We start from the raw sequence: 25,212 nt of genomic DNA, 5'->3' as shown, positions 1-25,212 counted from the left end.
ATATATGTGGACCTTATTTTCTTATCCATTCAGCTACCCCATGTCTTGTGACTGGAGCATTTAAAGTGACTTACATTTAAAATGATTATTCATAGAATTGTATTTATTTCCATTTTGTATTTTATATCTATGATTCTTTTTTTTCCTCCTCTTCTTAAAGACCCTTTTATATTTCTTATAATACTGGTTTACTGGTAATAAAATCCTTTAGATACTTCTTAAAATCTAAAGCAATTTAAATATATAAATATTGTCAGTATATTAAAATATTTTCCACCCAGGAATTCCTAAACTTGGAATTTATATTAAAGGACATTACTTGAAAGTTAATGTCCTTTAATAGTCCTATAATAATAGTCTGTGAGCAAAGATCAATTCTTTACTATCTATTTTTTTTGTCCTTTTATATTTACTTAACCTCACTGTCACCCTAATAAAATGTAAGCTCAATGACAGCAGAAATTTTTTCTGCCTTTTCTTTCCAGCCCTAACAAGTGTTTAGCAGATTACCTGATATATAGTCATATCAAGGTTTACCTATTAAATATCAAAAAATGATCATTTAGATATGACTGATAGAGTGAGGAAGTATCTAAACTACTAAATAAACCTGGGCAAATAATTAGGTAACAACTTTCAAAAAAGATACCACAGTATTTTTAGAAGAATATTACTCTAGATTTTAAATTCAAAATATATTTTTACATAAAATCAGATTACAAGCCATATAATCCTAACTTTGTAGAAAATAAAAAATAAAAGTGTTTATAGGAAGCAGAAATCACTCATATTGTCTCCTTTAAAATTGTCCTTATTTAAAGTACTGTTTCTTTACATGTTTTTAAATGTAAATGTTTTAAATGTTTAAAACCTTTTTATTAAGTAGAAGTTTATAAAGATCACACTATTTCCTTAGAAAGTGTTTGAAAATAATTCTAAATAAGAATATAGAAATGCATACTAGACATGAAAGTTATATTAATGTATGAAAAAGTTATATTAAGTATGATAAGCGGATGGATAAAAAGCACTGATTTGTGAGGGTAGTTAGTTTCTGGATTTCTCTCTTATTTTTCCTTTCTCTCTATGACTCTCTTTTTCCCTCCTTTCCTCCCTCCTTCCCTTGTTTCCATTGTTCCTTCCTGTCTTTCTTTTTAATTACACTAGTTTTTCTTTTCTTTGTTCTTTTTCTTTTTGCTAACAATTCAATTAGAAAGCTATTTTATTTGCCATTTTGGTAATTATTTCAGATAACTGGAGTTGAATATGGTCTCTCTTTTCTTCAGATACTTGTACATCTTTTAGAAGTTTCCAGAGATTTTTTGCTAACAATAAATTCAAGTATAGCAAAGTTATTCTTCCACCATTAGTCCCACACTACAACTAAATCAATGCACAGTGATGAGCAAGCAATGACCTATATTTCTATTTAGCTCTGTGTTATTGTAAATGTCAAATTTAATCTAGAGTTTTTTCTACAGAGAAAAATTATGAACACTTTTGAGGTAATCATTTTTCTTTGTCTCTGCTTTCAGACACATTTGATACATTTAATTATGTTTCAAATGTTCCAGAATTTTCTACTTTACTGAATCTTTAACTGGAAGGGAAATACCATATTCTTTGGACCATAAGACGCACCTAGGTTTTAGAAGAGGAAAATAGGAAAAAAAAATGTTGAAGGAAAAATGTGGTAAAATATTTAATAACATAAATAATAACTCCTCCCTCCATGAGCCAGGTAAGCTACATTCGTACTATAAGACACACCCCCCATTTTCCTCCCAAATTTGGGGGAAAAAAGTTTGTCTTATACTCCGAAAAATATGGTAATTGACATAAAATACAAGGAACTTAGTTCTTGATTACACAAACAAGATCAACTCTAACAAGGAAAAATAAACAATCTCTAGTATGTCCAAACCCACAGACCCTAGAGTAGAAATTGAATATAGAGTCTTATTTAGGTTTTATAAAATATTACCATTTTTAATTATTAAAAATGACTAGAGAAACCATTTGGAATTTTAAAGAATTCTTGATGATTATCTATTTTGACAATTTTATGTATAGCACAGACATGTAATTTATTAAAAACAATTGTATATTATTTTGCATACTCAGAATGATAACCTCACTCTGAGAATTAAAAATAAAAACAAACCTGTCTTCGAACATACCTTTACATTTTCTACATTTTCTAAATCCAAGTTTTATCCAAATCTTGTTTTTCCTGAATTTTGTTCAGCAGAAAACTATGGTAATAATTAAGGTTTAAATTCAGACAATTTCAAATTGAACTTTCTACTTCTTCCTCAATGGATTTCTATCACATTTCTCCTTGTTCCTTCCCCACACGGAGGGACTACAGAATCTGCTTAACAATTATGTGAGCCAGTACAAGGGTGCCAACACATTTCTCTGCCATATATATATATAATCTTTTATGTGTATTTATCTTGTATTTTCTCTTATATCCATTCATCATTTCTTCTCCAGAGTTAGGTACTTATGATCCCAGACCCATAAACAGTTACTTATGACCTCAGAACTGTTTGCTGAGGAAAAACCATTAAAATATTTATTACTTATTAATCATACCTTGAGAATCTTGCACATAATCTCATAAACTGAAAATGTTTTCTCTGCTCGAGTCCAGTCCCACGTTGTCACCTATAAAGGATGAGAAACTAATATGTTATTTGTTTTAGAAAGATAGCTCCTATTCCCCTTTTATGTGATTTATATACTGTGGTGCATAAGGAAACCTGTCACATGTACTATACAGTCTCTTAGCTGTGAAGTTACACTCATAAAGGTCCATGCAGAATGTTGTGGTTTCTTCTCTTCCAAGCTTTATCACTATTTCTCTTCCTCTTTCAGCAAATATCTCATATTATATGCAACAAGCTCCATTTGCCCAATATCTTTACATATTTTAAATAATGTGAGTATTCTTTATATATAAATATTATATAAAGTTTACCACTAGTTACCTCCAGATAAAAATATTATGTAGTAGGACTGGCTTTAATTTTTAAAAATGACATAATTTAAATTAGAAGTCATTATAAGATGTGAATATTTTAGAAAATTATGATGATACCAAACACTACAATGAAGTTGTTTCACTTATTGAAGTTCAAGCCGTATATCTATCCAATCATAAGAAATTATTCAGAGTAATAATATGTAAAAATATAAATATTAATGGTTTTTTACCCGCCTACCTGATGTTTAGAAATTTATATAGACAGACATTCAAAATAGCAGCAAGTCAGACATTATTCCAAGATCTAATCTACTTTTAGACCTGTAAGTGAGTGGTCTGGCATTGGATATTTATTTTCAATAAATATTTATTAAGAAACTACTATTGTGTAAGGTATATCTTTCAAAAAGCAAGACATTAGGTGCAGTAGATACCCATACATATTTAGTACAAAGCCCAGTGACTTGCATATAGAATATCAAAAATACTATTGCTTTGATGTGTAGACAAACCTGGGCCATATCAACATATTTTGACTGTCATAAATGCCTAAGTAGAAAAGATTTCTAGATTTTTCAAGGGTTATAAAAGAGGGTTTAATGCCAGAACTTATATATTTAATGAAATACTGGCTCTGGCACAAATAACACCCCTTTTTATTACAAAATCATAAGCATGTGATTCTATAACATAGCAATATCACACTCAAGCACATCACATAACATTTTAGATGAAATGTTCAAATTAAAACTATAAATTATTATACTCATATTATTACCCTATCAACCTCACTCAAGCAGGTGTTACTTTTCCTAGACACTAAATATTCAAAAACATTTGGATTGTTCTCTATTTTTTCTGTATCTTATCTTCAAAATATATTAGTAACATGCAATTTGTTATTACTAAGTTGATGTCACTCTGTTGTGATAAGATGGGAAAAATAAAAGTGTTTGACAAAAACACTTACTGGGGGTGCCAGAAACTTGTAAAGACAGGAGCCCCTCAGAGCCAGAAATATTGGAGAGTATGCACAATCTTGAAGTGAGTCCTGTTCCCGTGCTTCACACCAGCCCATGTAGACTATCTGCAGGGAAATTGAATATAATTACTGACAACAAATTCTCATATCAGATGTATTATGTGTATTTTTCATATCTTGTAATACCTTAAAGCTCTCATAAATTTATCACATTAATTGAAGCAAAAGCACATTAATCAGTTTTAACTTCAGTAAATATATGTGAGCCACCTATATTATATAATCTGGATCCACTTCTGGCCAAGATGGAGGCAAGGTAGACACACTGTGCCTCCTTGCACAAACAAAAGAAGGATAACAAATTTAAAAACCATAAACAACCAGAACTGACAGCAAATTGAACTGTATGGAAGTCCAGCAACCAAGGAGTTAAAGAAGAAACATTCATCCAGATCAGGTAGGAGGGGCAGAGACTGGCAGTAGGGGGAGAACACTTGCAGCAAGGCAGTGGCTGGAGGACATGGTGGGGCAAGACCTCAGCTGGCAGACCAGGCAAGGTGGTGGCTGCAGAGCAGGCAGTCCCACATTTGCATGCAGATAAACTGGGAGGAATAACTGGGGAGCGAGACAGACCACGCAATGCAGGGTTCCAGCCCGGGAAAAGTAAGCCACAAAACCTCTGACTGAAAAAAACTGTGAGGATTGAGATGGCAGGAGAAACACCCAGCCTCATAGGAAAGTTCATTGTAGAGACCCACAGGGCCCTAGAATGTACATAAAATCACCCACCTGGGAATCAGGACCAGAAGGGCCCAATTTGTTTGTGGAGAGTGATGGAAGTGACTGAAAGCCAGCAGAGAGCTCAACAAGTGGCACCGTTCCCTCTCGAACCCCTCCCCCACAAACAGTACTACAAGGAAGAGATGTGGGTTTCCTCACCCTAGTGAATACCTAAGGCTCTGCTCCTTATGACATAAGGTGTGCTGAGACAAAAAAGAAAAAAGTCCCAAATGAAAGAATGGGTCAAAGCTACAGGAAAAAAAAAAAAAACAAACAAAAAAACAACTAAGTGGTGAAGAGATAGCCATACTGTCAGATGCATAGTTCAAAACACTGGTAATCAGATGCTCACAGAATTGGTTGAGTATGCTTGCAAAATAGAGGAAAATGTGAAGGCTATGAAAAGTGAAATAAAGGAAAATGTACAAAGAACCAACAGTGAAAGGAAGGAAACTGGGACTCAAATGAATGGTTTGGACCAGAAGGAAGAAATAAATAGTTGGCCAGAACAGAATGAAGAAACAAGAACTGAAAAATATGAGCAAAGGCTTAGGAACCTCCAGGACAACTTTAAACATTCCAATATCAGAATCATAGGGATACCAGAAGGAGAAAAGGAAGAGCAAGAAATTGAAAACTTATTTGAAAAAATAATGGAGAACTTCCCCAACCTGGCAAAGGAAATAGACTTCCAGGAAGTCCAGGAATCTGAGAGAGTCCCAAAGAAGTTGGACCCAAGGAAGCACACACCAAGGCACATTATAATTACATTACCCAAGATTAAACATAAGTAGAGAATCTTAAAAGCAGCAAGAGAAAAGGAGACAGTCACTTACAAAGGAGTTCCCATAAGACTATCAGCTGATTTCTCCAAAGGAAACTTGCAGGCAAGAAGGGGCTGGAAAGAAGTATTTGAAATCATGAAAGTCAAGGACCTACATCCAAGATTCTCTATCCAGCAAAACTATCATTTAGCATGGAAGGGCAGATAAAGTGCTTCTCAGACAACATCAAGTTAAGACAACATCAAGTTAAAGGAGTTCATCATCACCCAGACCTTATTATATGAAATGTTAAAGGGACTTATCTAAGAAAAACATGATGATCAAAACTATGAACAGTAAAATGACAGCAATCTCACAACTATCAACAACTGAACCTAAAAAATAAAGGAACAAAAACAAACTAAGCAAACTACTAGAACAGGAACAGAATCACAGAAATGGAGATCACATGGAGGGTTTTCAGCAGGGGAGGGGGTGGTATAGACAGGGGGAAAAGATACAGAGAATAAGTAGCATAAACGGAAGGTAGAAAATAGACAGGGGGGAGGTTAAGAATAGTCTAGGAAATGTAGAAGCCCAGGAACTTATATTTATGACCCATGAATGTGAACTAAAGGAGGGAATGCATGTGGAAGGTTGTCTGCAGAGTGGAGGGGAATAAAGGGGGGGAATGGGACAACTGTAATAGCATAATCAATAAAATATATTTAAAAATATCTGTGTCCATCCAATGAAGAAAATTTTAGAAAACAAGGAATTTTCCTTTAAATAACACTCATGTAAACATATGTAAAGCTTTAGACAGTCTCAATATTAAAATATTTGCAAAACAAAAAAATGAACAAAATAATAATAATTTATAATCTGTTTCCATCAGCACTTATCTAGTGTTTATCCATTTTTGCAATTCAACTTGGCATGAATTGTGTCTTGCACTTTATACCCTTCATGCTAAGAAAATATTTAGTTGTTATAGAATTGAATGACTTATACCACCTGTTTTCCATAGTGAAATTTTATTATCTGGTAATGTGATACCAGGATAAAATATTCAAATGGGTAAAGAGATAAGCCAAAGAAAGATACTTGATACTTGATGTTATTACCACTAGTGTGGTGTACCACATCTCCCCTGTGCCTCTTTTGGTTTAGTCACTGGTGTAAAATGATTCAAGTTTGTTCAAGTGTTATTCATATATCAAATGGCAGTGACAACAACTCTTTTCCTTCTAGCTCTTAAATTTACATCGATCAATTTCCAAAAATATTATATGGTTACTCCTCTTCCCATCATTTGTTGTGAAGGTCAAACATGTACACAAACACTTATTAAATGAGTATTACGTTCTTAAATGTATTTGTGTCATTTCACTTATCTCTTACCACAGTCTATGTGGTAGAGGCCCCTGGGAGGATATATTTTCCACCACATGTTTGCAGAAGGTACAGCAAGACCGATAACTGAATTCTGAATAGAAACAATGCACAGCAAAATATTATGGAATATAAACATCAATGTATGGAATAGTAACTGCCAGCCTAGGACCCCATCCAGAGCAAAATTCTCTTTTAAGTTGAAGATGAAAATGTATACTTCTGTAACATATTGATTTAGCATTCTTAAAAAAGCACTAAAGAAAAAATTTAATGCTTCAGAGAGAAAAAGTAGACAAAGGGTTGGAAATATTTGTGTACATTTATTAATAATTTTAGCATGACACAATCATTAAAATTCAGAAGGACACAGTTTTAGTTAAGATATATTAGGTCCTGCACTAAATAGGAAAATTACGTAATATTTAACATTATGATTTAGTAGTCTGCACTTTCTAATATCTAAAGAACTTTTTCAGTGGTAATGATAATCTCTAAAGTAATCTCTTTGCTAAAGGGTATGAGAAAGTAAACAGCAGTTCTGAACCTTTGGAATTGCATTCTTGAAGACCTTGATTCTTTTATAATATGGTTATGTTTTTAATATTTAACTTGTTAGAAAATAAAACTATAAATTTAAAAATTATTAAAAGTATAAAGAGAAAGATGGCTTAGTGAAAAATATAAAACTTCATAATAAATGGGAAAAACACAAATACTAAACAATACTTATTCAAAAGAAAATGTAAAAGAAATAAAAGGAAACAGAGCTAATAAAACAGTATAATATAAAAATGTTACAACTAATAAATATATAATAAGCAATAAGGTTACAGAATATAACCAAAATATGGTAATAATCATACTATACATAAACAGAATAATTGTGTTCTATAGACATTTTCACTAGCACATACACACAAACCCTATATTCTGTTTGCATAAGGCACATCTAAGAAAGGCACATCTAAGAGTACAGAAAGTTTATAAAGAAAGGAATGAAAAAAATTATACCAAACTGCAAACAAAAATAAACTGGCCTAGCAATATTACAAAATGTAGACGTAAGGCAAGAATTGTTACTAGAAATAAAGAAACTTTCATAACGATGCAGTGTCAAATCTAAAAAAATCCATAGTAATGCTTAGACTTCATGTATCTGATAACCTAATTTTAAAAGCTACAAATAAAAAACTGTCAGAACAACAAAATGAACAAATTGATAATCATAGAAGGAGAGTTTAGTGTGATTCAATAAATAAGTAATCAAATAGGAGGAAAAAATCAATCAAATTATGGAAATTTTGAACAATATAATTAATAAAATTTGCCTAATTGACATTTAGGATGCAGCAAAAACTGAGTATACTTTTTTTTTAAGTTTACTGGAAACTGCAAGAAATCATTATGTTTTTTGGTGATAAAGGTAGTCTCAAATAAGTTTTATCATATAATAATGTGCTATGTCCTAAATATCAATAGAATTAAATTTGGGAGCAATATTTAAAGGTAACTATAATATCCAACTCCAAATATTTAGAAATTAAGTAATAAACATCCACAGGTCAAAGAAAAATCACAAAGAAAGTTAGAAAATAGCTTGAATTAAATTACAAGGAAAATTTGTCATCAAACTTGAGAGATTCAGCAACGGTTAGTCTTAGAATTTTAATCTATGTGTATGTATTTGAAAATCCTTAAGTCAATAATTTGGGAAACTCAATCAAGTACTTAGAACATTGAGGGTTAGCCAAAAAGTCCATTTAGTTTTATTTTCTGTATGATGGCTCTCACAGTGTTAGTTGTCTTTAACTTAATTCAAAAAAGTTTTTGTTATTGCACAGTTCTCATATCAGCATGCATTAAAAAAACATCAACATTGGTAAATTTTTTGCAGTTATTTTAATCTTGAAGATGGAAGAAGATACACAACATCTTGGACATGTTATATAGTTTGGAGAATGGTGACAAATGCAACTGAAATGCAAAAAAGGATTTGTACAGTGTATGGAGAAGGTGCTGTGACTGAGTGAATGTGTCAAAAGTGGTTTGCGAAATTTCGTGGTACTATTGACATTTTTGCAAAATAACTCTTTGTGGGGCTTTCTTATGAATTGGAAGATGTTCAGCAGCATCCCTGGCCTCTAACCACTAGAAGCCAATAGTGGGAGACAGACAACATACTCAAAATATTCAAATCAATGAAGTAATTGGTGAAAATTAAAAATGTGTCATTTACTTTAGGGAAAAAAATGAATGGACTTTTTGGCCAATCCAATATTAAAAGATGAGAGAGAAAGACAAGTGTAGAAAGAGAGAGTGAGAGAGCTCCAAAAATGAAGTAAAAGAAATAAAGTCTAATACTTTAGTCATTAATGAAGTCATTAATGAAATAGAAATATACAGTAGATATTCATCAAGATGAAAAATATTATTTAATAGATACTTTATAATATGAATGCTCATGTCAGGATAAGTCAAAGTTACTAATACCCACAATACCAGAGCCTATAGACATTATAATCATTTAAAATGATATTATAAATGAAAATTTTCAAATTAATTAAAAAATTTTAATGAACTATGTTAACTCCTGGAAAATTATCAGGACAGATGCAGGAAGAAATTTTTTAAATGAGCAATCTTATAGTTATTTAAGCAATTTGATGTGTAGTTTAAAATAGCCCAAAAAGAAAATTTAATGTTCTATTTAATTCACCTTACAATTTCTACTTCGCAGTTAAGAAAAAAAGAACTAAATATTTGTGAAGTCCTCAGAGAAGGGAATAACAGAACGGTCACTCCACAACAGTCTATGAGGCCAACATGACCTTAACAGCAAACCTGACAGACAGTCAATATGAAAAAGGAAATTGCATTTCATCATTTTAAATACAAAAGATGGAAATATATCAATGAAATAAATCCAGTGATATTTAAAAGTGTCAATATAATTTCCCACATAAACAGAGTGAAGGGTTAAAATTGTCTAGCCACTCTGATGTACACCTGAAACTAATAAAAATAATCTTAAATGCAAACTGCAAGTGACAAATAAAAATATTTTAAAAATTAGTAAAATCTCTAAAAATGCAGAAAAACTTTTAATGAAATCCAACATCTATTCATAAAAAAGACTCTAAAAATAACAATAAAATGTCTTAATCTAAGTAAAGATATTTATATACAAAAAGATCAGTGCATCACTTCACTTAATGGTTAATTGTTGATAAGACAGGTGGTGAGGGACAAATACCATATGATCTCACCTTTAACTGGAACATAATCAACAAAAGAAAAAAGCAAACAAAATATAACCAGAGACATTGAAGTTAAGAACAATCTAACAATAGCCAGAGGGGAGTGGGGAGGGGACAGCGGGGAGAGGGTATTACAGGAACTACTATAAAGGACACATGGGCAAAATCAAGGGGGAGGGTGGAGGTGGAGGACAGAGGTGGGTTCGGCTGGGGTGGGGTGGAGGGATGGGGAGAAAAGGCAGACAACTGTAACTGAATAACAATAAAAAATAAAAAAAAAGAAAAGAAAATATCTCCTTAAGATCAGAAACAATACAAGAATATTCACTACCAACATTGAAAATCAACTGTAACTTTAAGATTTTACCCAATGTTATGTGAAAAAAGTGGTAGATGTAAGAAAAGAAAAAAAAATCATCATTATATTTTAACTTGAATTTGTGTGTAAAAATATAATTTAAAAATAAAGAGCTATAAAGTTTGTAAGTTTGTCAATGTTTATGGTACAAAATTACAATTAAAAAATTTTAAAAAGTATAATTAAAAAATAAATTATAATACTGAGTGTCCCAAATATTAAAAAAGACAAAGATTTAAAAAAGAGAAAATAACAATAATCTGAAATAAGAAAAAGAGACAGATAAGCATATTAATGATGCATTTCATAAAGAAAATTTTGGCTATTCAACTCATGCAATACATTCAACTTAAGTGTTCATAAATTAGATGCTGCTAGCTTTATTGAGGCATATTTGACAAATAAAAACTGTATATATTTTAGGTTTAAAAGATGATGTTTCTCTTTCTCCCCCCCTTACCTCCTCTCTAAAAATTTATTTGATTTTATTTTTTCTTCCTTTGTCAGTCTTATAGTACAGTGTAAGCATTTCCTGTAAAGGGCTAGAAGTAAATATATTTTTCTCTTTTTTTTATTGTTGTTCAAGTACAGTTGTCTCCATTTTCACCCCACCTTGGCCACCCGCCCCACCCATCCCTACCTCCCACCCTGGAACCTACCCTCTTTGGCTTTGTCCATGTGTCCTTTATACATGTTCCTTGATGGACCTTCCTCTATTTTCCCCCATTATCCCTCTCCCTCCTCCCCTCTGGATACTGCTAGTTTGTGGGGCTCAGAAGGGAAGCAGTCTCCAGAGAGACTTAATTTAATAGGGGAAATAAACTGCCCTGAAGGGGCTTTGCAAGTGCGCAGTGCCCAGGAAAGAGTGGCACAATGAGGTAGATTAAATGTACCAGCCTGGCGCAAATGGGCAGTGGGGGTTACATAGCACAGTGAGGGCTTGGGCTGGAGGTTGAACACCTGTGAATATTGGAGCCCAGACCTAGCCCCCAAAGCAGAACCACAGGAAAGGAAAAAAATAAAACGGAGCCCAGCCCCCCCTCTGCCTGCAACATCCAGGAAGACCAGCAGAACCAGCTTGGTGGGTTCAAAGTCAGCAAGAGTCTTTTAGTTTAGTTTAGTTTTCTTTTTTTTCTTTTTTCTCGCCCTCTCTCAAAATTAAAAAAGTAAAAATAAAAAACAATAAAAAACTCAATGGTGTACAAAGCAATACAATTTAAAAATGTGCAAACAATTTGAACGGACACTTTACCCAAGGAGAGATACAAACAGCAAATAAGCATATAAACAGATAATCGACACTAGTATTAGGGAAACACAAATTAAATCCACAATGATATACCACTACACACCTATTAGAATAACCCGAATTCTAATTCGGGAAAATGACTAACCTACCACACTACGTGTTGGGGAGCACCTGCTGGAGGTACAATTCTCATGCACTATTGGAAGGAGTATTAAATAGCACAACTACTTTGGAAACATTGGTAGTTTCTTAAAATGTAAAAAAAAAAAAAGATGATGGTTTGATATATGTATTCATTGTGAAATACTTTGCACAATCAACCTAGTTAACATCTCAGTCACCTCACACAGTTAGCATCAACTCTCCTAGTACATTTCTAGAACCCACTACAGTATTATTAACTATAGTCATCGTTCCATACATTAGAACTTCATAGCTTCATTTATTCTGCATTACTGAACCTTTGTACACTTTGACCAACATCGCCGTTTCCTTCATCCTTCAAGCCCCTGGCAGCTACCATTTACTCTTTGCTTTGATCAGTTTGCTTTTTTAAAATACACATTCCACACACACATGAGATCATAGAGTATTTGTCTTGTTTTGTCTGGTTTATTTCCCTTAGCATAATGTTTTTCGGGTTTATCCATGTTGTCAAAAATGACAAAATTTCCTTTTTTAAAGCTGAAAAATATTTATATAATTTCCTTACCCATTCATATGTCAATGGGCACAATTCATTTTTTATATTTTGGCTATCCTGAATAATACTGCAATTAAAATGCAGTACCGATATCTCTTAGAAGTATTCATTTTATTTTCTTAGGGTAATACATCCTGAATTGGGATTGCCGGATCATATGGTAATTGTATTTTTAATTTTTTGAGAAACCTCCATACTGTTTTCCATAGTGGCTAAACCAATTTACACTTGTACCAACAGGTGTGAGGTAATGATCCTTCTGGCTTTGATGTACACGTCCCTGATGCTTTCATGATGGTAAATATCTTTTGATATGCCTATTGGCTAATTGTATATCTTCTTTTGAGAAATATCCATTCCAGTCCTTTGCCAATTTTTTAATTGGGTTATTTGTCTTTTTGTTGTTAAGTTATTTTAGTCCTTTATACATTTTGAATATTAACACTTTATTAAATATATGATTTGCAAATTTTTTTTCCTGCTCCAGAGGTTGTCTTTTCACTCTGTTGTTTTCTTTGCTGTACAGAAGCTGTTATATTGATTCAATCCCACATGCTTATTTTTTGTTTTGTTGACTATGTTTTTGGTATCATATCTAAAAAAATATTGGCCAGACTAGTGTCAAGAAGATTTTCCTTATGTTTTCTTTTTTTCCTTTTGTCCAAAAATGAAATTAAGAAAACATCTCATTCACAATTGCAACAATAATCATAAAATATTAAGGAATACACTTAATCAAAAAGGTGAAAAACTTGTACACTGAAAATTACAAAACATTAGTGAAGGAAATTAAATAAGAAATAGATAAATAAATATCTCATATTCATGGATTAGCAGTTTTCATTTCCTTTGGATACATACTTAGAAGTAGGATTGGTAGATTATATGGTAGTTTAATTTTTAACTTTTAAAGGAACCTCTACACTGCTTCACACAGTGGCTGTACAAATTTAGAATCTCTCCACCAGTGTACAAGGGTTTCCTTTTCTTTATGTCCTCACCAACATTGTTATCTATCTTTTGATGATAGCCATTCTAACAAGTATGATATCTCACGGTGGTTTTGATCTGGGCAAACTTGTCTATTTAAACTACTGGTATAATTATATGAACATGTGGCTCCTATGTAAAGCATTTCCTTCATAACATTTTATATGTTCTATTATTTTTAAAAAATATTATATCTTAAATATATTCTAGCCTTTAAAATGTATTTTACGTCTACGGCCATACCACCCTGAACGCACCAGATCTCATCTAAAATATATTTTACTTTTGAGCAATTGTAGGTTCAGTGCAGAGCTGAATGGAAGATACAGATATTTCACACAGAACTCCTGCACCCATACATGCATAGCTGTGCGATGTTCTATTATCAACATCTCCACCAGGGTGATACATTTGCTACTACTGATGATCCTACATAGACAGGTGAGTATCAGCCAAATTCAACACTGAGTTATGGTTCACTCTTGGTGTTATACATGGTATAGTTTTTTAAAAATATATTGATGTGTATCCACCATGGTGATATCATACAAAATAATTCCAGTGTTTTAAAAATCATCTGTGCATCATCAATTAATTTTTCTCTCAACCCTTAGCAACCATTGATTTTTAACTATCTTTATAATTTAACCTTTTCCAGAATGACATACTGTTGAGATGACACAGTCTGTAGCTTTTTTCATATTGACTTCCTTTACTTAATAATGTACATTTAAGATTCCTCTTTGTCTTTTCATGGCTTGGTTCTACATTCCTTTTGAACACTGAATGATATTCCATCTTTGGATGTAACACATTTTATTTATATATTCACCTACAGAAGACTATTTTGGTTGCTTCCAAGTTTTAGTAACTATAAATAAATATGCTATAAACATCCGTGGGCAGGTTTTTGTGTGGATATAGATTTTCAGCTCCTTTAGGTTAATACCATAGAAAAGGAGTTCATCATCACCAAGCCCTTATTATATGAAAGGCTAAGGGGACTTATCTATGAAAAAGATGATAAAAAATATGAACAGTAAAATGACAACAAACTCACAACTATCAATAACCAATCCAAACCCCCCCCCCAAACAAGCAAACAAGTAGAATAGGAACAGAATCACAGAAATAGAGATCACGTGGAGGGTGATCAGCAGGGAGAGAAGGAGAGGAGTGGAGGAAAAGGTACAGGGAATAAGTACCATAAATGGTAGGTACAAAATAGACAAAGAGAGGTTAAGAATAGTATAGGAAATGTAGAAGCCAAATAACTTATATGTACAACCCATGGACATGAACTAAGGGGGTGGAATGTGGATCAGAGGGGGGATATGGGGCAGAGGAGAATAAAAGGGGAAAATAGGACAACTGTAATAGCATAATCAATAAAATATAATTTAAAAAAGAAATTAAAAAATTATTGCCAAATGTATGATAAAAGTATACTTAGTTCATTAAGAAACCACCAAACTGTCTCCCAAAGTGGCTATATATTTTCTATTCCCACCAGCCAACTATGAAAGTTCCTCTTGCTCCACATCATCATCGGCATTTGATGTTGTCAGTGTACTAGGCTTTGGCTGTTCTAAAAGGTGTGTAGTTGTATCACACTGTATCTCATTTGCATTTTCCTGATAACATATCATGTGCAACATGTTTTCATATGTTTATTTGTCATCTGCATTACCTTCTACGGTGAGATGTCTATTCATGGATTTTGCTCATTTCTAATTCAGTTATTTTTGTTCTTACCCTTAAGTTTCAAGAATTCTTTGCACATGTCAGATAACAGTCCTTTATCAAACGTGTTTTGCAAATATTTTTTCACAGTCTGTGGATTGTCTTCTTTTTCTATCGATACTGTCTTTTGACAAACAAAGGGGTTTTGTTTGTTTGTTTGTTTTTATTTTTAATGAAGTCTAACTTAACAATAATTTCTTTCATGAATCATGCCTTAGGGGCTGCATCTAAAATGTTATCAACATATCCATATCAACTTTTTTTCCTATGTTATCTTCTGGAAGTTTTATAGTTTAGGATTTTACATTTAAGTCTGCATCTATTTTTTTAGTTAATTTTTATGAAGAATGCAAGGCCTATGTCTAGCTTTTTTTTTTTTCTTCAAGTAAATATCCAGTTTCTACAACACCATTTGTTTAAAAGGCTATCTTTTCTCCACTGCATTGCCTTTGCTCCTTTGTTAAAGATTAATTAATATTTGTGTGGGTTTATTTCTGGTTTCTCTATTCTGTAACATTGATCTGTGTCTCTATTCTTTTGCCAATACCACACTATCTTGTTTAATATAGCTTTATAGTAAGATTTGAAGTCTGGTAGTTACAATTCTCCAAACTAATTAAAATCCATTATTATGTTGGCCATTCTGGGTCTTTTGCATCTCCATATAAACTTTAGATTCAGTTTGTAGATATATACAAAATAAATTGCTGAGATTTTTATTGGGATTGCTAAGAATAATAGTGATTATTTTTATATATGCATCCTTAGGCTTTGGGGGGGCAAATGGGAGAGAGGGTTACTTAAGAAGATGCAATAGAGCGTGTAACAACATATTTATAATACATAACAAACTGAAGCAAATAGTACATTCTTACAAGAAAATCATTATAGCACTCTAAAACCTTTGCATTTATTAACATATGTCAACAAGTTTGGCTCTAACTTTGTTAGCCAAAGTGAAGACAGAACACTTGTATAATCTCCCCGTGATAGTGTGGTCCTTGGGTCCTTGGTCCATCAGCATGACTATCACCTAGAAACTTGTGCAAAATGCAAACTCTCATGCTATATCCCAGACCTGCTGAATCAGAAAGCTTGGTGTTGGGGCCCAACACTCTGTGATTTAACAAACCATCAAACTGAGGTTGATGTTGTCTTAATTTTGTTTTGAACATACTCATCCTAAAATCAGGGAGTAAACCATTAAATTATGTTATACTCCTAACATCTGGTAATGCTTTGAATTATTGAAAACATTTTTTGTTTGTTTGTTTTACTTATGATAGGATAAACCATAATGAAAGTATCCTAGTATTTGAAAATGAAAAAGAAATGATATATTCTTGATAAGCAGGATATTTCCAAATGAAACAATAGAATGCCAGCTTGTTGAAGATTCAACTGAAATAAAACAGACAGACATTTCATAAAGAAGATAAAAACACCTTAGAAGGAAACATTTATTTGCAAAGATATATCCTTCCCTGTGTTCATTGTAGCATTATTCACAGTGGCCAAGACATGGGAACAATGAAAGTGTCCCTTGATGGATGACTGGATAAAGAAGATGTGCTACATACATACAATGGACTATTACTCAGCCATAAGAGAAGATAAAATATTGCTATTGAGACAACATGGGTAGGTATTGAAAATATAATTTTAAGCAAAGTAAGTCAGACAGGAAAAGCTAAGAACCATATGACTTTACTCATATGTGGGTATAAAACAGAAAGCAACAAATGAGCAAACAAGAAAAACAAGCAAAAACTCATAGACATAGAGAATAGCATGGTGGTAACCACAGGAATGTGGGGTGGGAGATAGTAAAGGGCAAAGGAGGTGAAATATATGGTGATGGAAAAACAATTTTGGGTGGTGGGCACACAATCCAATACACAAGTGATGTATCACAGAAACACTTGAAAACCATAATTTTATTAACCAATGCCACCACAATAAATTTAATTAAATATTATGGTACTTTTTAAAAAGGGGTATTGCAATGTAACCAAGGGACAAAGAAACAGCCTAAGTCCTAGTGAAAGGTAAAGTGCAGAGATATGAGTCCATGTCAGTGCCACCTCCACCAGGGCATTTGTCCACTGCAGACTGGCTGCAGAGGAGCTGGCAGAGTGGATCTCAGCCACACATCATGAAGACTGTAGCCTAGTTCATGAGCACTCAGTTCTGACAGCGACTAAACTGTACTTCTGATTTCATTTTGCAGAAAGCAAAAATAATTCCTCTCTGAAGCAAGATCATTCTGATCCTCAAATTGCATCTATAATTTTACAAGCACTGTCTATTTTTTAACCATTATTTAGAAGCCATATGAGGAGACAAATATAAATATAATCAGAATAGCAAGAGATAAAAAAGAAAATGGGGGAAAACACACACACATTGTGGGATTCAGATTTTGGAGGTTTGAGACCCAAATTTTAAAATTAGTACTTTGTTCAATGTATATTCAGAATTTAGATGACTAGACAATAAATTATAGCAGATAACTGGAAATTGTGAAATAATAAAACACATCTAGAAGTGAAAACAGAGTAACTGAAACTGCAATGCAATATAAGGGTTTGCCAGAAGTTTATATGCAGCTGAAAAGAGGAGCACAGGATTAAGTTCATTAATAATCACTGTATACAGAACCAGCATATTAATTGTATTTCTATAGTCAAAAAGTCCATTTTTCTACCCTATCACGTGTGTGCATGTGCACAAGTGCATGTATGTGTGTGTACACAGATGATTGGCAGAAGTTTAAATGTTGCAGCTAAAATCATAGGGGAGTAACAGGTGTTTCTCAAAGCTACATCAATCTAAAATGTCTACAAAAAGCAAGATAATTAAAACAAATTATTTGCCAAGAAGTCTTTGTTTGGTGGTACTCTCATCTCATGGCACTCCTCAACTTGAAGAATTTCAGAATTAATCTCAAGTCCCTAACTCAAGCAAGAAGAGATGTGACCACAGCCGAATACCCTCATCTTCATGTTCTACCTAGACTCTCATTCATTGAGACAGCAACATCAACAGCATCTAACAAATCCATTGTCTGCTTTTGATAATATTAACAGGAAATTTCTGACAGAACCATGCCTATACAGATGACAGTATGTGGTCACCACTACCACTGTGTACCTTACTGGTATTTTCCCATAGTGTCCACTCCTCTACCTCTTTGAGAGAAACCTTTCTGTGGACCCCCGGACTTGAGTTACGGATTGGCCATGCACTAATATAAATGCACTCTTTATTCTCCTTCCATTGTTCTTTGCATTCAGTGGACACTGCTCCCAGAAGTTGAGGTCATTCAGCTCAAGTAACAGGTCAGACTATGTCTCATCAAAGCCATTCACGTTATGTGGCCTCAGGTTCACCCTCCCTCTCAAACCAGGAGTCCAGCCTGCTGCCTTCTTCTAGGTGTCACAATCAAACTTACTCCTTCAGTCCTTTCCAGAAAATTACTTCTCTGCCCAGCCCCTTCTAATGTCAGTCACCACTGTTCGATAAATGTTTTATCAGGTGATTTTATTTTATAGGGGGGACTTTTTGCTGTGTTAATGTTTCTCTAACAAAAATATTAATAAAATGAATTTGGATGAGAGTTAAAAATGGAAGAGAAGTTACAAAATGAGCTAAACGTTCCCTAAGTGCTCTGGTGCAAGCAGAAAGTAATCTTCACTTTTAGTAGAAGGGCACAAGGTTGATTATACATTTACAAATGAACCCATTGTCATTTTTATATCAGCTGTAGAAAACCATCTCCTTTTCCACTTGCCAGCTGCTTCCCTGAAAACCACTGCTGAGCCAGCAATTACTTCAGCAGCACAAAGCCCCTCAAACGGGGGACCATGACAATTACTCTGATTTGTCACCACAAAGGGTTGGCTATAAAGGCATTTTTCAAGATATGGAAATTAAGCAGCTTGACACTTTGCCAGGGTGTATTGGAGAGTGGCAATCAGGAAAGAAAAAAGAGACACCACTGTCAGCACAAAAAGGCAGGTAGTGTTGGCAGCAGGGGCCAAGTGTGTTGATAAGAAATATGACAGCTATTTTCTGGCAACACGTGCCAGTGTTACCTGAAATACACTGTTTATTTTACATTGGTCACTTTCTGACAAATGAAATAATTCTAGGCCCTACTGACTCACAACTAAAGAGTAAAATGGAAGATTTTTGTTGTTGTTTGGCAAAGAGATATTGCAGATAAAATGGCATCTAAGCTCTCTGCAGATAGAGGTAACATTTTCAGGTGATTGGTAACCTGAACATTTTTCCTCCTCACTGAGACAAAATTTACAGTAATTAATTCAAACCACTGTTACAAACTTGGGGACATGGTAGTAAATTAAATATAATGTCATAACATAATTTAGATTCTCCTTTGGGTGATTGAGAATAAAGAAAGAAAGAAGTAAAATATAGGCTATATTAAAGAATATAGAAATCCCAGGGAAAACAGTTTATTGTGGAAAGCAATATGGGGATACCTCAAAAATTAAAAATGGATCTGCCTTTTACCCACTGACCCCACTTCTGGGAATATATCTGAGGAACCCAAAACACTAATCTGAAAGAACATAAACACCCCATGTTCACTGCCATGTTATTTACAATCACTAAGATATGGGCGCAGCCCAAGTGTTCATATGAGTGGACAAAACAACTATGATGAGTGGATAAGTAGATGAGTGGATAAAACAACTATGAGACATTTACACAATGGAATTCCAGTTGACCATAAAAAAGAAGAAAATTTTACCCTTTGCAACAGTATGGATGGACCTAGAGAACTTTATGCTAAGTGAAATAAGCCAGTCAGAAAAAGACAAATACTATATAATTTCACCTATATGTAGAATCTAATGAACAAAGTGAACTAACAAGCAAAATAGAGATAGATTCATAGATAGAGAGCAGGATGACAGCTAAGGTGGTAGGGGAAGGTAGGGGCAGAGGGACTGAGCAAAAAGGAAAAAGGATTCATGGACATGGACAACAGTGTGGTGACTGCTAGTGGGGTGTGTATGGAAGGTTAAATGGTAATGGAAAATACAATTAAATTTTTTTAAAAAAGAATATAGAAGTCCTAAGAAAAAAGTTAAAAAGAAAAAGACACAGGGAAAGGAAGATAGGAAGTATTGCAAAGTGTCTGAAATTTTAGATGAAGTTGCATAAAGTCGCACACAGGGAACATTTAAGTACAGACTTAACAGAAGAGAAGTTGTCCATATATCTATTTGGAGGAAGGGAATTAAGGCAGGGGCACTAACAAAGGTAAAGACTGTCATGCAAGATCCTGAGAGGACTATCTGGGGAGGATTGTGAGGCCTCAGTAGTTAGAGAAAAATGATTTAGAGAGAAAGGTTGATTGTGAGACAGAGTGGAATGTGACCTCAGATTTGCAGACTTGCATGTCATTGTAAGAGCTCTGGCTTTTGCTCCACGTGAGATGGTAAGTCATCGGATGATTTGAATAAAGAGATAAAATCTGACTAGTTTCAGAACAGGGAGCAATATCACTCAATTTAAAAGGAAGTGAAAAAAGAGGCAAAGAAGCCTTAAGAATGCTATCAGGGCAATTCAAGAAAAGACAATAGAGGTTTAGGAAAGACTGGCAGCAGAGGAGACTTTAGGAAGTTGTTGGACTCTGAATACATTTTGAAAATTGAATTTCAACATATGGTATGAAAGAAAAAGTGAGGTTAAAGATGATACAAGATTTTCAACCTTTATATCCAGAAGAATGGAAACAACCATTAATGAGATGGAAAAGGTTTTGAGAAAATCAGCGTTGGAGGAGAAAATCTAGAAGGCGGTATTACATACTTTGAGATTATGAGTATTTCAAAGAGATGAATCTGTTAAAGCATTGTGGAGTTCTTAGGAATGGTCAAGCATTCTTGTGTAGAATGTTGATTTGTCAATTTAAGACACATTACAGCCTTGAAACTGCATAAATATATACTGAAGAGGGAAATAACTCAAAGACAGAGTCTTGGAGCAGCAGGTGATAGGAGTGGCAGAGAACAGGAGAAAACAACAAGCAACGTTGATGTCATGAGAGACAAGTGTAAAGAGGATGATCAACTGGGTCAAACGGTGCTGATGATGCAATTACCATGAGGACTGAGAACTGATCATTGATATAGCTGATCGGTGTTCATTTGTAACCTTGGGGCAAATTGTTATTGGGTGGGGCTCAAGAGAGAATGTATGGAGACTAAGTGAACACATTGAATCTGTAGTCTCTCTCTTTTAATGATGTTTGCTCTAAAATTGAGCAGAGAATGGAGTGGTCATGAGAAAAATTCAGTGGAGAGGGAAACAGTGATGCAAGCAGAGAGAAGTGAGAGCTGTTTGAGTGAGTGATAGTGATCGCTAGGAGCTCAGAAGGTTCATTTACAACAACAGCAGAGCACGCATATTCCTATATCTTTTTTCCTATGGAAAGAAGTATTAAAGGGCTAATTGTGGAAATGTTTACACTGCACAGTATGGAATGTCTAAATGCATTCCTCATATAGCTAATATTTTCATGAGTCAAAGTAATTAATGCATATTACTTAAGTTTTTAATATTTTTTGTATTGCTAAATCAACTTCTCAAGCAAATTTCCAAACTCATTTTGGTAGAGAGATTAAAATATTCTCAAATCTACAATGACAGAATGACAGTACCTAAGAAATTTAATGGTCAAAAAACAAAAACAAAAACAAAACACACAAATGAAACATGAGAATACAACATAAAGCCTGGCCATAAAAAAGTAAAATTGAGTATGTCACCTCATTTAATAGACAGTGATTTCAGATGGAAAAGTCTTTGTCAATAAACTCTATAGAAAAAATGAACTCTAATTAGAATAGTTTGTTGCAAAAGTCTTGCAACATCATTATATACTAAAAGTAGATTAAAACTTAAGCTTGCTAATAGTTAACAGCTTTCAGTTTATAAATATTCAGACAAGGGTGTTTAATTGATACATTGTTTGAATGCAAGTATATTTTAAAATTTATATTACTATAATGGAGATTTAATTAACTATGCCAAGAAGGCATAATAAGCATAATTATAGAGGATTCTGTTGGGATCAATAATACATGTTTCAGTACCTTAAGCAAATGTATATATTTAAAGTTAACATGCAAACAATAAAATCAAATCACATTTCTTATAATTCATTTTCATTTCATTGCTAAGCTGGCATCTCAATTTTGTTTTCTCATATATAATTTCAGAGAAGAAAAATGCAATAAATTTTACGTATAAGAGAAACACATGAAGAGAATAAAAATATTAAAAATTTAGAGAACTTAGCGAGGCATTGTTCATGATTTATTATTCTGATAAAGATCAGTGACTGAAGCACCATTGTGACAATGAATAAGCCATTGAAATATTGCAATAGCTTTTTTTTGAAAAGCATTTCTTTCACTAACAGATTTTTGACAGGATAATTAGTTTATTCTTGTATAAAACTTTAAACTTACATTTCTGTTTTCTATATTTATAATTTCTACTTTTACATAAATATCATCTTCTTTACATCAAATATAGTTACATTTGTACACATTGAACTAATGTTATGTAAAATCCAATTATTGAATAGTTAAAAAACAAACAGTAATACGAATTTTTTTCAGCTTCTTGAGCATAACATTGATAGTTTAGTTAACTTTAGTGAACTGAATCAATCATGAATCTAGATCTGCACAGAATAATCCGTAAGAATTATCATTACTTATGACTTTGTAAATATCTGATATTTTATTGGTTCAGGAAAACTGCTACTGTTAAAACACAGTACTCTAAACTCAAATTTTAGTTATACAACAAATTTTCAATGAGGTAATATAGTATCTAAACTGGAAATCTTGAGAGGGTTTTATTCTGTTATAAAGAATGTCTACTGAGAGAAACATATAGTTACCTCCTCTTCCAGAGTAGAGGTGGGATAGAACCTCAAGAAAATTCTCAAGAATAACTCATGGTCTTAAGGATAACTGCTTCTCTTCATTCTCTGAACATATAAATATTTTGTAAGGCATTTTCTATTAAGACACCTCAGGAGAGTTGCTATCCTACCCTATCTACTTCCACTGGAGTTGACAGTGTTCTGTAAAAAAAATTCTTAGAACTCTACTCCTGTGCTAGCTTCGGCAGCACATATACTAAAATTGGAACCATACAGAGAAGATTAGCATGGCCCCTGCGCAAGGATGACACACAAATTCATGAAGTGTTCCATATTTTTGAGCTGGTTCTTTGAAAAGATAAACAAAATCGACAAGCCTTTAGGTAGGCTCATCAAGAAGAAAAGAGAGAGGATCCAAATAAACACAATTTGAAATGAAAGAGGAGAGATTACAACTGATACCACAGAAATACAAAGGATTGTAAGAAATTACTACGAAGAACTGTATGCCAAGAAATTTGAAAACCTAGGTGAAATGGACACATTTCTAGAAAAACATAATCTTCAAAACTGAATGAAGAAGCAGAAAATCTGAACAGAACAATAACAGCAGATGAAATTGAAGCAGTCATCAAAAAACTCCCAACACACAAAAGCCCTGGAAACTGATGGAAGACCCAAACTCTTTTTATGAAGCCAGCATCATCCTAATCCCAAAACCAGATAAAGACACAACGAAGAAAGAAAACTTTAGGCCAATATCTCTGATGAACATAGACGCTAAAATTCTCAACAAAATATTGGCAAACCGCATCCAGCAATACATTAAAAAGATCATCCACCATGACCAAGTGGGATTCATCCCAGGGATGCAAGGATGGTACAATATTTGCAAATCAATAAACATAATACATCACATCAACAACACCAAAGACAAAAATCACATGATCATATCAATAGATGCGGAAAAAGCATTTGATAAGGTACAGCACCCATTTCTGATAAAAACACTCAGCAAAGTGGGAATAGAGGGAGCATTCCTCAACATAATAAAGGCCATATATGAGAGACCTACAGCCAACATCATATTCAATGGACAAAAACTTAGAGCTTTCCCACTAAGATCAGGAACAAGACAAGGATGCCTTCTCTCACCACTCCTATTCAACATAGTATTGGAAGTCCTTGCCACAGCAATCAGACAAGAAAAAGCAATAAAAGGCATCCAAATTGGAAAGGAGGAAATGAAACTGTCACTGTTTGCAGATGACATGATAGTGTACATGGAAAATCCTATAGACTCCACCAAAAACCCACTCGACCTAATAAATGAATTTGGCAAAACAGCTGGATACAAAGTCAATACTCAGAAATCAAAGGCATTCCTGTACACCAACAACGAAACTGCAGAAACAGAAATCAGGAAAAAAATCCCATTCGATATAGCAACAAGAAAAATAAAGTACCTAGGAATAAACCTAACCAAGGAGGTAAAAGACCTGTACTCGGAAAACTACACAACATTGAAGACAGAAATTAAGGAAGACACAAACAAATGGAAGCATGTACCATGCTCATGGATTGGAAGAATTAACATCATCAAATTGGCCATACTACCCAAAGCAATTTATAGATTCAATGCAATCCCTATTAGAGTACCAATGACATATTTCACAGATATAGAATGAACATTTCAGAAATTTATATGGAACCATAAATGACCCTGAATAGCTGCAGCAATTTTGAGAAAGAAGAACAAAGCAGGAGGGATCACAATACCTGATATCAAACTGTATTACAAGGCCACGGTAATCAAAACAGCCTGGTACTGGCATAAAAACAGGCACATAGACCAATGGAACAGAACAGAGAGCCCAGAAATAAACCCAAGTCTTTACGGTCAATTACTATTTGACAAAGGAGGCAGGAGCATAAAATGGAGCAAAAACAGCCTCTTCAACAGATGGTGTTGGGAGATCTGGACAGCTACGTGCAAAAAAATGAAACTTGATCACCAACTTACGCCATACACAAAAATAAACTCAAGATGGATAAAAGAC

At 33.6% G+C, this 25,212-nt stretch overlaps 1 protein-coding gene and 1 non-coding gene across 2 annotated transcripts in view; one reads left to right on the top strand and one right to left on the bottom strand.

Moving 5' to 3' along the window:
- Positions 1–25,212, bottom strand: part of SNTG1 (syntrophin gamma 1) — a 534,413-nt gene that overhangs the window by 96,445 nt on the left and 412,756 nt on the right. Inside the window, exons 13-14 of the mRNA XM_024578290.3 lie at positions 3,963–4,079; positions 2,602–2,673 (exon numbers count right to left, since the gene is read on the bottom strand). Of these exons, the coding sequence (XP_024434058.1) occupies positions 2,602–2,673; positions 3,963–4,079 (189 nt within the window). The remainder of the gene's footprint in view (positions 1–2,601; positions 2,674–3,962; positions 4,080–25,212) is intronic.
- Positions 23,385–23,491, top strand: LOC112320888 (U6 spliceosomal RNA). Its single transcript, XR_002976458.2, has one exon. It is a non-coding gene; the product is annotated as a U6 spliceosomal RNA (small nuclear RNA).

Source organism: Desmodus rotundus, chromosome 8, assembly GCF_022682495.2.
Source record: "Desmodus rotundus isolate HL8 chromosome 8, HLdesRot8A.1, whole genome shotgun sequence".
Lineage (NCBI taxonomy): Eukaryota > Metazoa > Chordata > Mammalia > Chiroptera > Phyllostomidae > Desmodus > Desmodus rotundus.
Note: the sequence above shows the minus strand (reverse complement) of the source record. Positions and strands in the feature narration are given on the sequence as shown.